Source organism: Lepisosteus oculatus, chromosome 9, assembly GCF_040954835.1.
Source record: "Lepisosteus oculatus isolate fLepOcu1 chromosome 9, fLepOcu1.hap2, whole genome shotgun sequence".
Lineage (NCBI taxonomy): Eukaryota > Metazoa > Chordata > Actinopteri > Semionotiformes > Lepisosteidae > Lepisosteus > Lepisosteus oculatus.
This window is the reverse complement of record NC_090704.1, coordinates 35257492-35271971: the sequence shown is the minus strand read 5'-3', so window position 1 is coordinate 35271971 and position 14480 is coordinate 35257492. Positions and strand designations below refer to the sequence as shown.

General features: G+C 41.5%; 2 protein-coding genes across 3 annotated transcripts in view; one reads left to right on the top strand and one right to left on the bottom strand.

The window, feature by feature from the left end:
- Positions 1-3: 3 nt before the first annotated feature.
- Positions 4-6838, bottom strand: nat9 (N-acetyltransferase 9). Of its 2 annotated transcripts, none has more exons than XM_006635323.3 (7): positions 6746-6838; positions 6257-6350; positions 5333-5442; positions 4438-4578; positions 3883-3942; positions 2835-2929; positions 4-1825 (listed from the first exon to the last, which is right to left on the bottom strand). In XM_006635323.3, exons 2-7 carry the CDS (start codon positions 6331-6333, stop codon positions 1670-1672), a joined length of 639 nt encoding a protein of 212 aa, XP_006635386.1. In that variant the 5' UTR covers positions 6334-6350; positions 6746-6838; the 3' UTR covers positions 4-1669. The 2 variants fall into 2 exon arrangements, with proteins under 2 accessions (XP_006635386.1, XP_015211819.1); XM_015356333.2 differs by lacking the exon at positions 6746-6838 and adding an exon at positions 6547-6728.
- A 104-nt stretch (positions 6839-6942) lies between these two features.
- tmem104 (transmembrane protein 104) overlaps positions 6943-14480 on the top strand; it is a 99624-nt gene continuing 92086 nt past the window's right edge. The window contains exons 1-4 of the mRNA XM_015356330.2: positions 6943-7282; positions 7831-7889; positions 10143-10264; positions 12684-12768. Coding sequence (XP_015211816.1) covers positions 7845-7889; positions 10143-10264; positions 12684-12768 — 252 coding nt within the window. The 5' untranslated portion in view covers positions 6943-7282; positions 7831-7844. The remainder of the gene's footprint in view (positions 7283-7830; positions 7890-10142; positions 10265-12683; positions 12769-14480) is intronic.

Sequence of the window (14480 nt, the reverse complement as noted above, 5' to 3'; positions counted from 1 at the left end):
GGAGAAAATTGTAAGGCTAAGTTTATTTTCACCATAATCAGTTAAATGCACACCATACCATGTCATCTAGACTTCAAAATTCTGAATTTACAGAATCCATTGGTTTCCTTCCCCATTCTTTGGCACTAGAGATGGCTGGATAACTAGCAGGACCTGGGAACTCATTGGGCCTCCCTGCCTATGAATTAAAAATAGCTTCTTTGTTGCCTGTAGTGATCATTAAAATGACTCCCTTATGTGAGACACTGGAGAACTACTGTACAGGCAGCTCTATAGATTAGGCATCTATACAAAAATATGAAGTAACGCAGATATAAACTTGGAAACTCAGACAACTTATTTTATAATTAATTTCAGGCTAAAAAAGTAACAATTACAGATTCTGAAATGTACAATAAGAAAGGTTACAGAGCAGAGAATACCATTTGGACCAGCTTCATTGTTACATTACTTGTAGTTTTCAGATCTAGCATCAACATTGAAGCATTAAAGAAACTCAGGGAAACAGGTTCAACAGCATGATTTAGATGGTTTGTCCTAAGCATCAATGTCTTAATATGCAACTGTTCATCTCTGCAGATTAAGATGCATTCCAACATTTACGGAAACCAGTCTTACAGTGTATTGGATGCTTTGGTTTGTAGGTTTTTTTATTCCCATTTAAAAAGTTTTTTAAAAAAAGCAGGATGGGGCAGAAAATAGAACTCAAAATGTTAGAGGATGTTAAAGAGAATTTAGCAGCTCCAACATTGTGCACAAGTACTAATTAGATCTAATTCACTTGTTATATTTTCCAGATGAATGAGCTTTTTTTACGGTAATTCACATACACAATTCTACATCTGTTGTACTCACTGACCAAAAAGAACAGCTGGTTGGCTTGAGGAAAATGAGACAGACGTCCGTTACTTTCCTGCTTAGAATTATCCCTCTCACTGCTATGGAAAATGCATAGAACTGCTGAAATGTGGTATGCAGTCCCAGAATCCGTTATCCTTACTGCTACCAGCTGAAGGTGATTCTGGTGGAAGTCTGGCATGGGATTTGGAGGCAGAGCACAGCTTCAGCTTCCTATTCAAGTTGCTCTTGCAGTGTGTAGAGACCCAGTCTGTTTGGTGGTGTATAGCTATATTGTGAAGCCTGTCTTTGAACCTCTCGCATAGTGATATTGTTTATCCAATAAATATTTAGTTCTGTTTTGACTTAGTCCCCTCCACCTTATACTGCCTAGCTCCCAGGCCCTTCCCCTCTAGCAAACGGGAAGAATGGAGAAAGACAGGAATACCATGTTCGTACTGTAAACGTACTATACGTAGACTCGACATTATAAACGTAGACTTATTCGCACTATTCCTAAACAGGGGAAGAACGTATCTGGCATTCAGTATCGAGTGACATTTGTTATTCTGTTGTGTGTCCTGTGTGCCGTTGAACATCAGTGTGATTGCTAGTTATTTTAACCAGTGTGTTATGAACCATTTAGTCATGGAAGGCAGTGGCAGGCAGGGCGGGTTTATATACAGCAGTGTCTGCTCGGTCACCTGTAGAAGGCTTTTAGGCCCAGCTCTACTGGAAAACGTGACCCCACTGGTTCTCAAACCGGAATGCTAATATATACAAAATGGGCTTCCGGGTTTGAAAACGGGGCTTCTGCACGTCGACGGTGTCCTCAGTCAATGGAGGACTCTTCCCCCAGCCGCCGAGCCCTTGCTTTCTTGTAGTCTTTCTCCTGCATGAAGTCCAGGTTGCCGAGGAGCTGCTTCTCCTGCTCTTTGTCTATTGTCAGCTGTAGTGTCACCTCGTGGAAAACCTCGCTCGAGGACACCTGGAACATGCAAGCCAGTTGGACCCATTCATTGGTTAATGGACATCCATGGTTGTGTGGCATGAAATTGGGTAATTCAGCCTAAAAGCCACAGTCTATTGGCAATGGTAGTTTTCCTACTTATAAGGCTACTGTTGTGTTTCTTCACCTCCGTCAAGTATATGTACTTCTGTTGACCCCTGCATTGAAACACGTAGATGGTAACTATAACTATTCCAGTTTTGTAGTTTTGTACCTCAGTAAGTGTGTGCTGGTTGCGGTCTGTAAAGTGTCATAGCTCTTCAGTGATCCACACAAGGGGTCAATGGCATAAATCTAATCAGAGATCCTCTACAGCAGTGGTTCCCTGTCCCAGTCCTGGTGACCTACACACTGGTTTTCATTCAATCCCTCCTCAGATAATTGGAGCCTTGATTGATGTAACAAGTTGCTTCTTTGGAGGAATTGCATTTTTTTTCTTGTCACAAGTTTGAGATTTTATTTAACTTATAAATTACAATGGTTAAAGTTCTAATGACTTAAGAGCTGGGAGCAAACAGTTCTAATTAGTCTTATTAAATCAATGAAGGGTTTGATTGTGTAACTGTGGCCACGACTGGAACAAGAACCACCAGGTGTGTAGGGGACTAGGACTGGGAACCACTACTCTACAGGCACAACAGTACACACATGGAAACAGAATTATAAAAAATGAAGGCATGAATCGGTCAAGAAGGAAACATGCTCCTTCCTCATCTAATCCTCATTCCTGACATGAGGAGATGGCATGGTTATCAAAAATTGAGTCTGACATTTTAGCTTTTAATCAGGATGTGCAGTGTGCTCCTGGAGATGAGATCTAATACCTGTTTTTTTCTAGGCATGACCAAAGTGTTATTGGTAACAATCATTCAAAGTTCAAATTAATTTCCCCCGTGAGAAAATATTCTCCAAAGTGGCACTGTTGGTTAAAAACCCAGCATCCCAGTAGAATATTGTTTTCACACATACAAGAGAAGATGTGTATTACCTCCTGAAACTGAAATTTCTTGAACAGGGCGATGCTCACGTTGTTGTCCATTCCAATTTTGGCTTCAAATTTGCGAATTCCAAGCTTGGTGACCCCTGAAAAATGGGGCAATCAGACAGAAATAATTGGAATCAAGTGATTATGGACAGGCAGCACTTAAAAGCATTATATCTGAGAAAACTAATTGTTTAAGATGCGGCTAAGTGACTTTATAATACCACATAAAATGTCGATTATTTCTAAATAGGTTCTTAAAATGTAATTTTCTTTTCGGAGAAATCATTAGAATTGGAATTATCTCCCATAGTAAATTAAATATTTACTGTTACATATCGGTTACTAACACTGTAACTGTGGTCCAATGTACAGTGGTACATGCCAATAATACTGTATGTTGGGTTTTAACTGAAAATCCATCTAGAATTAATTAATGGCTTTCTGGTATGGGATTTCAATGTTTGAACCAACAATCAGCACGGTCGCAGAGCCCTTCTGTACATTTCTGTGAAAAAAAACAGGGAAGTGAATGATGAATTTATGAACCATTCATTTTTTTTAACTGCTTCATCCAGTTCAGGGTCACGGGGGAGCCAGAGCCTCTCCTGGCAAGCAGTGGATGCAAGGCAGGGTACACCCTGGAAGGGACACCAGTCCATCTCAGGGTACACACAGATGCATACATTCACATTCGGGCCAATTTTACCAGAAGCCAGTTAACCTACCACTATATCTCTGGACTCTGGGAGGGAACCAGTGCACCCAGAGGAAACACATTGGATAGAATTCCTTTTACTCATGATGTCCATTTGTTTTCCAAAAGATGGCGGCAATTAGTTTAGTACAGCTTTATTTAAGGGCCAGTGGATATTTCTGAAGTGACTAATTGCAGTATTCTAGGCAGATTTTCTTTTCTATTACCAAATTGTGCTGCTAGTTTGGAGTAGGATGGCTTCTGATTGCCATGTAAGATATTCTCTTGCTGACATGGGTCTAACTTAGGTGTTAAGAGTCCCTTGAAACGGTGCTGAGGATTGTAGTGGTACCATACCATAGCACATCATCATGCGAGTGACCTCCTTGCCGAACCCCCTGCCTCTGTAGCTGGGTTCTGAAACAGAGAAAATGTATTGAGCCCATTAAGGTTACTGTGGAAGTATCGGAATCTCTGCAGATCTTGCAGTCTGTACAGTCCTGTTATGTTCAGGCACAGTTTAATACTACAGTTTTGCTGTTAGAATTTGGAGCCATCTGTAGAGATGTGTGGGGCTAAAGATATTCTTTTGATTGCTGTTGAATCTTTGCTTAACATAGTAAAACAGGGTGTGTGGAAGTGTAAAGTGAATCAGAGTCCGATTCTGATGCTAAAATCAGCAAATCTGATTTCTTCATTCAAAGAAGTCAATTCAACACCCAAGCACTGTTCAGTTGCTGTTATGTATACATATAAACCTAACTTTAAATAACTACAAAAACCTGTTAACCCCAGGCTGCAGGTCTGAAAAACTTGACACTTTTTCATTACTGCGTTTCGGTCCTCCCAGAGTCCTACCTCGTGCCTGTTGCTTTTTGTACATCAAGGGAACCTCAATGCAACAGAAGTTACCTGCGATCATGATCTCAAACTCTCCGAGAGAAGGGTCCTCCGGATCGGTCAGGAAAATGTTGACGTCTCCAACCATGCAGTCCTCCTCTGGTACCGAAGGGCTGGCCCACCGCTGCTTGTCGAGGATGATGAAAGTGCACTCTGAAAGCACAGTTCTGGCCTGTTAGAGCATAGAAGAGGGGGCAGCTGCGAGCCCGTCTGAACAATACCAACAGGTACATGAACGCTTTTAGATTTTCACAAGTGGAAAATGCAGTGGTTGGCATTGCTGCCTCTTGGCACTGGTGCCCTGAGTTCAATTCCTGGGGTGCTATCTGTATGGAGTTTGCATGTTCTCCCTTGGTTTTCTCCAGGTGTTCTGATTTCCTCCAATAGATCAAATTCATACCTGTAGGTTAACTGGGTCCTGGAAAAACTGGTGCTGGTGTGAAGGTGTGTGTGTGCCCTGTCATGGACTGGTGTGCTTTTCAGGGTATACCCTGCCCTTACCCTTTGCTTGCTACGATAGACTCTGCGACTCTGTATTGGAAGAAGCGGTAAGAAAATGGATTGAGTTTCATAATCCTGTCACAAAACCCCCCTGCATCAGTCCAGGTTTTCTTTTCAAACATAACCAGATCTTTTATTCTAGAAACACTTTAATCTAGAATCTACCTTGAGTATAAAATACAAGCTTGTCTTAATATTAAAAACTTGATATGCTAAAATAAACAAAAACACGATTTCTAGTTGAATCAGAAACTATGGATTGATGGGGCCGGCTCTGGCACATCTGTTAAGGTTTAAGTGTTTTTACAGGAGGACACTGATGTCCACTAAAACCCACAGTGCACTTATTTATTCAGGCCATCTGGTTGATCTGTAGAGATGTCCAGTAGAAACGAATGAGTCTTACTGTCGTCATCTTCCCTCCAGCTCCTCTGCATATCGTACTCCTGTTCCAGAGTGAGGGGCTCGGAGGCCGTCAGCTTCTGCAACTCGGAGGAGCTCATCCACTGATGATACCTGCGCAGGGCACAGCCAGAACGAGTGTCAGCACAGGGTTCAGGGCAAACTGTCCAAAGAATGATCAGAGCATGCGGAAAAAATCCCCACTTCCCAATTCCTTACATGGAACAAAGTATCCAGATTCCTTTAATGGTCTCCTTGCATGCTTTGAAAAAATATGTTGTAAAACTTGGACAAGACTTTCAGATCTTTTACTGCAAACGTAAATGGAGTGCATCTATCAATGTCTGCCAAAGCAATCCGAAGCTATTACACTGCTGTTTTAAAATATTTCTGGGACCACTGCATAAGCGGGCACCTTCAGCAAAATGCAAACTGTGAATTTCTGGCATCCAGGTCCACCCCAAAAAAATTGTTCCTGTTTTTTACAGTTCACAACCATCAAACAGCACAAATAAGAAACTTAACAAGCCTGAAGTAAATTCTGCTTAAAAATTGATACATTTAATAGATTTTCCCTCTACATAATTCTGCAGTGACAGTATAACCTACTCCTCCAATGATTTTAAGACCATAACAAAGAAAATGTGCTCCACTAGTGAAGAACTTATTGTATTATTTTCCATATTAGAACAATGTACCTTGCGGGTCTAAGTATTGATGCTGAACACTACTTGTACTACTATTAAGTCAATTATGCAACCACTAGTACAATGATTGCTTTCAGTTTGAAATTTCTTTGGCATTACAAAGTGATTTATCGGAAGCTCTAATGTGCTCAATCTCTAACACACTAATTACAGCAATAAGTGTAAATTTAAAATGGAACACTTGGGGCTTCCACAGGTATTTTCTGACAGTGAGGCCCTACCTGGGAACATGATTCTCGTTGTAGGGCACCAACACGACATTCTGTCCTTCCAACAGCGTGTCCTCATTTATTCTCATGATGCTGGACCTGATGACTTAGAGAAAAAGATAGCTGATGGGTACCGCTTTTTAGCATTTCATTCACACAGACGTCAATGGACAGATGTGTATCCTAGCGATTTAGGGGTGCTCGCAATTACTCCGTGGGATCTCCGTGCGGCGAACTTTACGGTTAGAGATTTGTTGAAGTTTCAAATAAATAAATAAAGCAGGTCACAATGGAATACATACTGTAAATTGGAAGGCATGCCTCTCATTTGTGATCACTAGCTGCATTTTTACGCACTGAACACAGAGTAAATGGACAAAAAAGCGATTTGTGGAATTTTCTTCACAACGTTGTCTGTGGGGTCACAGCAACCTATATCCCACTCTGTCCAAACATTTGATAGAAGTGCCATAGGCCCTTCTCAGGCAAGCAACCGCTTACCTTGATATTATTACTGCTCCGAGCTACTTCCTGTAGTTTCTGACAGCGCACCATCACCACTCATACTGCGTGCGCGTCTCCGAGAGAAGGAAATAAACACGTTGCCGGGGTCGTGCGCGCTCCCCCTACAGAGTCCTTGGCCACATGACGGAGACTGCCGGGCAGGCGCAATCCACGAAATTGTTTCCCCTTATTTCACCATGTTGGCGCTACGACGACTAGAGTTCAATGCCATTGATATCGTCTATTAGAGCCAAGATGGCGCCAGATTCACTTTTCTGTATCCACGTCGGTCTCGTGACAGGCACCTGAAAACCTGGACATCTCAGAGCTGCGGAAGAGGCGGTGTTGCTGGAAATTGAATGTTGTTGCGTTCGTGGTGGAAGTGGCAAAATGAAAATAGAAATTAGGTTATGAGCGTCGACTTTTACGGTTTGCCATTCTCCGGTTGTGCCTTTGTAGCCGTGACAGCACTGTAGAAACACGGAGAACAAGGGGGAAAGGACGTGTTTTCTGCTGGTCACTGTGGTAACCCAGGTGAGTGATCCTACAGGTATGGTAAAATGCAGGCAGTATCATGCCTTGGCTTTATGTGTTTTATGTGCGTTTTAATAGTATACCGGGAACAAATGGCATTACAGTCTCGAAAGCAAACAACAGCGCAAACTGAATTTTAGAGAACATTTCTATAATTTTCCTCTCTCCAGTGTAAATGTGCGATCTATTGAAGAACAAAATAATATGTATGCCTTCTATTAAAAAAACAACGCAGGTTTGTGTATAGGCTCTTTCTAAACTCTATAACTAATTCCGCATTCAAATTCTACAGTTTATTAGCCAAAAGATGGCTTACGTTTTTATAAAAAATAACCACCGTTTTTCCGAAGAGAAGATAGGAAATAACCTCGACCCCTCGCAGTTTCAAAACATCTGTTCTTTTCAGCCTTATAACCGTGAAGTGGGACTGTAAAGTAGAAAACACGCACTAACATGCTACTGCGAGTGTTTTTGAAATGCATGATTCATTTTATTTCTTCCAACTTTGGCTGGAGTTGACTGCTTCAAGTGAGTCTTTCTCTTCCAAGGCGGCGGTATCGGAATGGCTGGAGGCATCACCGACACCGGGGAGCCGTATTCCCCTTATGTGAGTAACGATCGTCCGGTTGAAGGGAGGGTTGCTGGTAGCTCTGAAGTTTGTCTTGACATTCCTGTTTCACTCAGTCAAGGTCCAGTTTGCACACGATTATAAGGCTGCACTCTGGAGCGTTAAAATCGTTTTTTCGTGAAGTCCCACCACCGGGGAAATGTCAGCACAGGAGCACATAAGACCAAGCTGAAAACATCTACACCTCCATACCAGTATGCCGTGATCGCACTACACTTCTTTTTGTCTTCATTCTAACCGGTGCTGGTTCTCCTGTTATCTTTTTATTCATGTGTGCGGACGTGAGAAATTCTGATGATGGTCTCCAGTTGCTGATGAAGCACCAAGCCAAAAGATTTCTTCTCTCTTGACACAAGAGAACAATGCCCTGTCACTATCAACGTTCATAACCTGTCATGAAACCAGTTCACAAGAATCAGGGGATTTTTGCACTGTAAACCCTAATCTGCTGTGACAGTTTTATCTTACAGTCCCTGGTTTTGATCACAGCTCACTATATTGAAGTTTGCCTTGGCACAGTTCTTAATCTTAACCTAGTGACACACTATGGCTCTGTTTTGCTAGTAAATACTCCAGGATATTGGTAGAGTGAACGGTGTTTTGTGCTGTAGTTTACAATGCCTGTGAGTGTTCTAATACCGTTTTATCTGTGTGAAAGGAATGTTTTAGTTTTACCAGTGTGTTCATTCGTATTTGGCCATAAATATGAGTAAATTGTATTGTATTTTTGTAAAGTGAAGTGCTTTTTAGTTGCTTGTTATGTAAACAACACAAGCAGTTTAAACAGCTATTTGCGTGCTTTAACGAGAAGTATTGAGGAGCAGACCATGAGTTGAAGGTTGCCTTGATGTCAGTCATTGAGTTTAAACATTTCCAAGCCAGGTCTTTATAATTTCTATTATATTGTCAATGAAAATTGATATTGATAACATGATAATGCAAACAGTGCAGCACATCAATATTTGTGAGGAAATGGAGTGATGGATGTTCATGCTTTAAAGTTTTATGCTATAGTGCACAGTAGCTCTTCAGCAGACTACTGGTTCTGTAAGTTAGAAAGGCAATTACCAGGATTCTAGTGAAGCAGGCTCAACAGCAGATTCAATGCAAAGGATCACTAAGTCAGCAACAATCATGAACGGTAGGAGTAAAAAAAATCAAACTGAAATAGCCCACACTCAGTGCTGCATCAGGGGTTTTAAAAAGGAGAAGTGTAATAGTGGTTTTCTGTGATAAACAGGTCTGCTCTGGAAAGCTGCAGGTCTTGCTGCTTTTTTTTATTGTTTCGCAAGACCTGGGTAGGGACTTGGTCATTGAATATCCAGTGTGAAGGAAAACTGAAGATCTCTTTTCTATTTTTTTCAATAATTTAAAAGGTCGCATTTTTCTCAAAATGTGTCTGACAGATTTGCTTACTGTCCACCTCTGTGAATACAGTAAGCCTTGGCTTCAAAGTAATTCCATCATGGTACAGTGTCTTCCAATAAGCTTTTAAGTAGGTTCAAAATGATGGGGTGGGCCATTTATGACTTCAAGAGATAAAATCTGCATATATTTTTCATGTCATTCTTTATGACCATACAAAATTCCATTCCTAAACCTGATGTGATGTCTGCTGGTGGTGGAACATTCAGCCATAAGAACATAACAGTGGTTACAAATGCAGGATCTAGCCCATTTTGTAGTTAGTAGATAACTGACTTGAAGATGTCAACCAGCTGTTTCTTGAAAGATGTCAGGGTATCAACTTCATGAGTGTGTGCAGCTGTGCAGCTTTTTCCACACTTCCATAATGTTTAAAAGCAAGACTCCGATTCAGTTGACATTACAAAATGCTAGATTTTTTTAACATTGAAATCCGAAAGCTTGCGTTTTTTAAATGAACATGTATACATGTAGCATTAGTAATATCGGTCTTACTAGTTCCCACCCAATACACATTTGAATGGCTTGAAACTTCAAACATATTAAGGTGAAAATTAACAATTTCTCATTCTATGGGTGAAACATATTCAAATGCTGTTTTTTCTTTATCATTAAAAAAAAAAACATGGTACTATGTGAATGTAAATCCTTATTCAAAACAAGCTATATTTTCCTAAAAGTGTTCACCATTGCAGAAGTTCAGGTTCTGGTGCAGTGCTGTTCTCCTGGTGTTATTGGTGGTAGCAGAATACTGTGTGATCTCACCCCTGTGCCCCTCACCCCTGTGTTTTCTTTCTCCTCCTCTAGGTAGGTCTGGTGTACATGTTTAACCTGATCGTTGGTACTGGGGCCTTGACGATGCCTAAAGCTTTTGCCACTGCTGGGTGGGTGGTCAGCCTTGCACTCATCTGCTTCCTGGCGTTCATGAGGTGAGTGTCTCTGCTAGATCACTCTTCATAAAGTGGTTGCATTGCTCTACAAAGTGCACATTCCATAGACACAAGCCAAACCCAGAAACGTGTTTTGTGCTGCCTTCCCTGGCACACACTAAATGGGGAAAAGATGTGAAAATGCTGTAAAATCCATCCATTGATCTGTTTTCTAAGGGCCTCTTCCAATTCAAGGTCACAGCAAAGCTGGGGCCTATCTCAGTAAGCAGTGTGCACGATGCGTGGTACACCCTGGACAGGACGCCAGTCCATCACAGGGCAGACACAAACACGCGTACACTCACACCAGTGCCAGTTTTCCCAGACATCAATTAACCTACCAGTCCGTTTTCAGACTAGGGGAGGAAACCAGAGCAGCCGGAGGAAACCCATGCAAACATGGGGAGAACATACAACCTCAATGAAGATATTTATATAGTCTCAGTGGCTGCCAGCTTATTCTTTATGACAGTTTGGTATCAAGCAGAATTATTTATTTTTTTACAAAGTGGTCTACATCTGAGGATTTGTCTTCTGAATGAGGTGAGAAGTCTGTAGTTACTGAAATGAGAGAATTGTAGCATAAATGCAAAGTCATAGCTGTTACCCTGTCCAGAGTAACAGCGTTCTCCAGTAACCTCAGATTTACAGTGAGCGGGAGCTGTAGGAGGTGCATGTGCAAAAGCATACTGGTAGCTTAATTGGCTTCTGGGAAACTGGTCCTGCTGTGTGTTTTTGCATGTTTGTGTCTGTGAGTTCCATCCAAGGTGTGTCCTGTCATGGGACTTTCCTGAGTTAGGCTCCGTACCTCCATGACCCTGAGCTGGATCAGCAGTTATTGGTGTGATGTGATGAATGAGGTTCTAATGCAAAGCCTTTCCAGTTTTCCTCTGGCTCCACCAGACAGGTGGTGCACTGAGCTTAGCTTATTCTAGCTACATATCCACAGATGTAAACCTTATAATGTTCTTTAGAAATAAGAATTTAATGAGGAGAAACTGTCAGTTTTTACAGCTTTTTCATTGGTTTTTCCTGGTATTGCTTGGTGCAAGAAAAGGCTGAAAACCCCAACTCTGCCCACAACTTACTCTTCGCCCCATCCAGTCCTTTGTACTTTGGACTCTTGCAGTATTGCTATGTCAGACTGTATACATTTCTTGGTTTTTCGGGAAGGCGACTAACTTCAAGAAAGTAACAAAAGAGAAGCTGCCCTTTCCAAGTGTAACTAGAGCACAGTGTTCAGTACAACCTGAACTGCTCTTAATCTGCGCTGATGCAGCCGTTGTCACTATAATTGTACTGTATGGTTGCAGGGATGTATTTGAGGTGGCAGGAACCTCAGTGTGGTGGGGTGTCTGCTCGTTTAAAACAGTGGCTCAGGTGGTGCTTCCTGATGCACTGCATGTTAAACACCTGGGTCTCAAGGATATCTTTACTTTTCATTATTGTTTGTCACAAAATGGAGAGTCCCTCATATCCCACAGTTCATCATCATCATTATCATCATCATCATTATAATAATAAACAACAACAACTATATTATTATTGTTAATTGTTTACACTTATATAGTGCTTTTCTGGACACTCCACTCAAAGGGCTTTAAAAGTAATGAGAGATCCCCTCCACCACCACCATGTATCTGAGGTGGCAGGAACCTCAGTGTATTGGCGGGGTGTCTGCTCTTTTAAAACAGTGGCTTGGGTGGTGCTTCCTGATGCACTGCATGTTAACCTTTCTGCTATAATGCACATTGCACTGCATGACACAGCGTGCTGTGAGGTTTGTGTTCCTCAGTACAAGCCTTGAATGGTGACTGGCAAAGAAATGAGGACACATGACCGGTGTTATTACATCAATCACCGAAAGACACCGAAAGAGTCATTTCTCATCAAAAGTTTCCTAGTGTGTGATTGTGTCTGTGTCTTAGTTCTCAGTCGTTTTGAAGTTACTGGTCTGTAAATTAAATCTAACCAGGTGTTCATCAAGGTTAAAAAGTAGAAAATTAAAGTCTTTGCCATAGATTTAATATTGTTGTAGAAAGCTTTTAAAACTTCTGTTCTTTGAAACAATTTAGTATAAGCAACACTCCACAAGGGGGCAGTGTTTATCTATGAAAAACACACAGGAAAGCATGATGAGCTGGCAAGCAGGGCAAGTTCCCATCGGACAGTTACTGAGTGCGTGGATCACTGTACCCACACTAGCTTGTGGGTAAAGCTAGTCCTCCTGGTTTTCCTAAGAGTGTACCTCCAGTGTTAGTTTAGCAGTCTTTGACTTCACTCCTGAGAAGAAAACACACTTCTCACAAAACTGCTTTAAGTTTGCTGGGGGTGGTTGTGAACATGGTTGATATCACATCAGTCTTTGCAGTATTTCCCGTGGTATTGACGTCTGCCGGAATTCTTTCTTTTTTTGCAGTTACATGACGACAACGTTTGTGATCGAAGCCATGGCTGCTGCCAATGCACATTTACGCTGGAAAAGGAGGGAAACTGAGAAGGTGGTGAGTGTTGTGTTCCAGTGAGCTCTAGGTGGAAACAAAATTGAAACCAGTTTTTGAACCCATGTTTGTTTAAGCATTACTGTAATGTTTTCCTGTATGATCCTTGTCATTAGACACCTGGGTCTCAAGGATTTCTTTACTGTTCATTATTGTTTATCACTAAATGGAGAGTCCCTCATATCCCACAGTTCCTAATAATAATAAACAACAACAATATTATTATTATTAATTGTTTACACTTATATAGTGCTTTTCTGGACACTCCACTCAAAGGGCTTTAAAAGTAATCCACCACCACCACCATTGTGTTGCCCCCACCTGGATGATCCAATGACAGCCATAGTGCACCAGTATGCTCACCACACACCAGCTATCAGTGAGGAGGAGACCAGAGTGATGAAGCCAATTTGTAGATGGGCCAAGATGCCGGGTTAAATCCCCCATGCCCTGGGATTTTTAATGAACACAGAGAGTCGGGACCTCGGTTTTACGTCTCATCTGAAGGATGGCACATATTTACTTTATATGTCCCCGTCACTATACTGGGGCTTTAGGACTCACATGGACCACAGGGTGAGCGCCTCCTCCTGGCCCCACTGACACCTCTTCCAGCAGCAGCCTTATTTTTTCCTAGGAGGTCTCTCATTCAGGTACCCAGGCTGCTGGTCAAGGCTGCAGTTTATGCGAAAGCTACATATCTGTAGAAGAATGTTTGTATGCTTTATTTTCAGAATAATATGCATTTCTTGTGCAGGTGCTTCATCTGTGGCCAAAGGACTTATATGTCACTAAGGCTGATGAAACCCTTTATCTGAACCACTTGCTTAAAAACACCTTTTTGTAGTTGATTATAGCTTCCTAGGAGTCAGTTGAGTTTCAGAATGACCGTTAACTGTGCACGCCTTTCAATAATTGTTTCAGTCACCAGGTGTCTGGAGTAATAGCAACCGAACCCCCTATATTCTTACTCAGGGACAGTTTGTTAGAGCAATATTTCCACAATTATCAGGGCATCATTAACTGACAACCTTTTAAGAGCTGTATAGATGGAAAAACAGGAGAAAACAAATTGAGGATAGGCCATCTAGGGCACTGTTGGTTAAATGACTTGATGTATAGAAAGTGGTGTATTTCCAACACCAAGGACTCATTTGAAGGCAGTTCTTCACCAAAAGAGTTGTGGGAGTAAGGAACAAGCTACCCAGCTGTATTTGTAGCTGATGCCTTGGTAAAACAGGTGAATGAGATCCTTGCATCAATTAACTATTAATAACGCAGGTGGCCAGATGGCCTCCTTTCATTTCTAACCAGTCTTATGTTCTTATATCAATTAAGAATCTCATTATTTGGAATAAATTAAATCCAGAAAACAGTTTTCCATTTGGGCACAATCTACAGGGCTTCAGGATTGCATTTGAGTTTTTTTATAACAGTGTTCCTTATCTTTGGATCTTGGTGTCTGAGATTATCAAGGGAGGACAGCCTAGACTCAAGTGTTCTAATCAGTAAACATGCTGTTCTGTGTTGGCCAGTCTGTATCAGTATTTGACTTTATACCCAAGATGTTTGTATTTTCTCATGTGTGTGTGAAAGTGGTTACAGTTGACTTGACATATAGATGGCATCGTAAAATGTTTTCGACTATTGCTGACCTGCTTTGATGTCTGTCCTACCAAACATAGAGATAGAAAGCTGAACACAGGATTGCATGA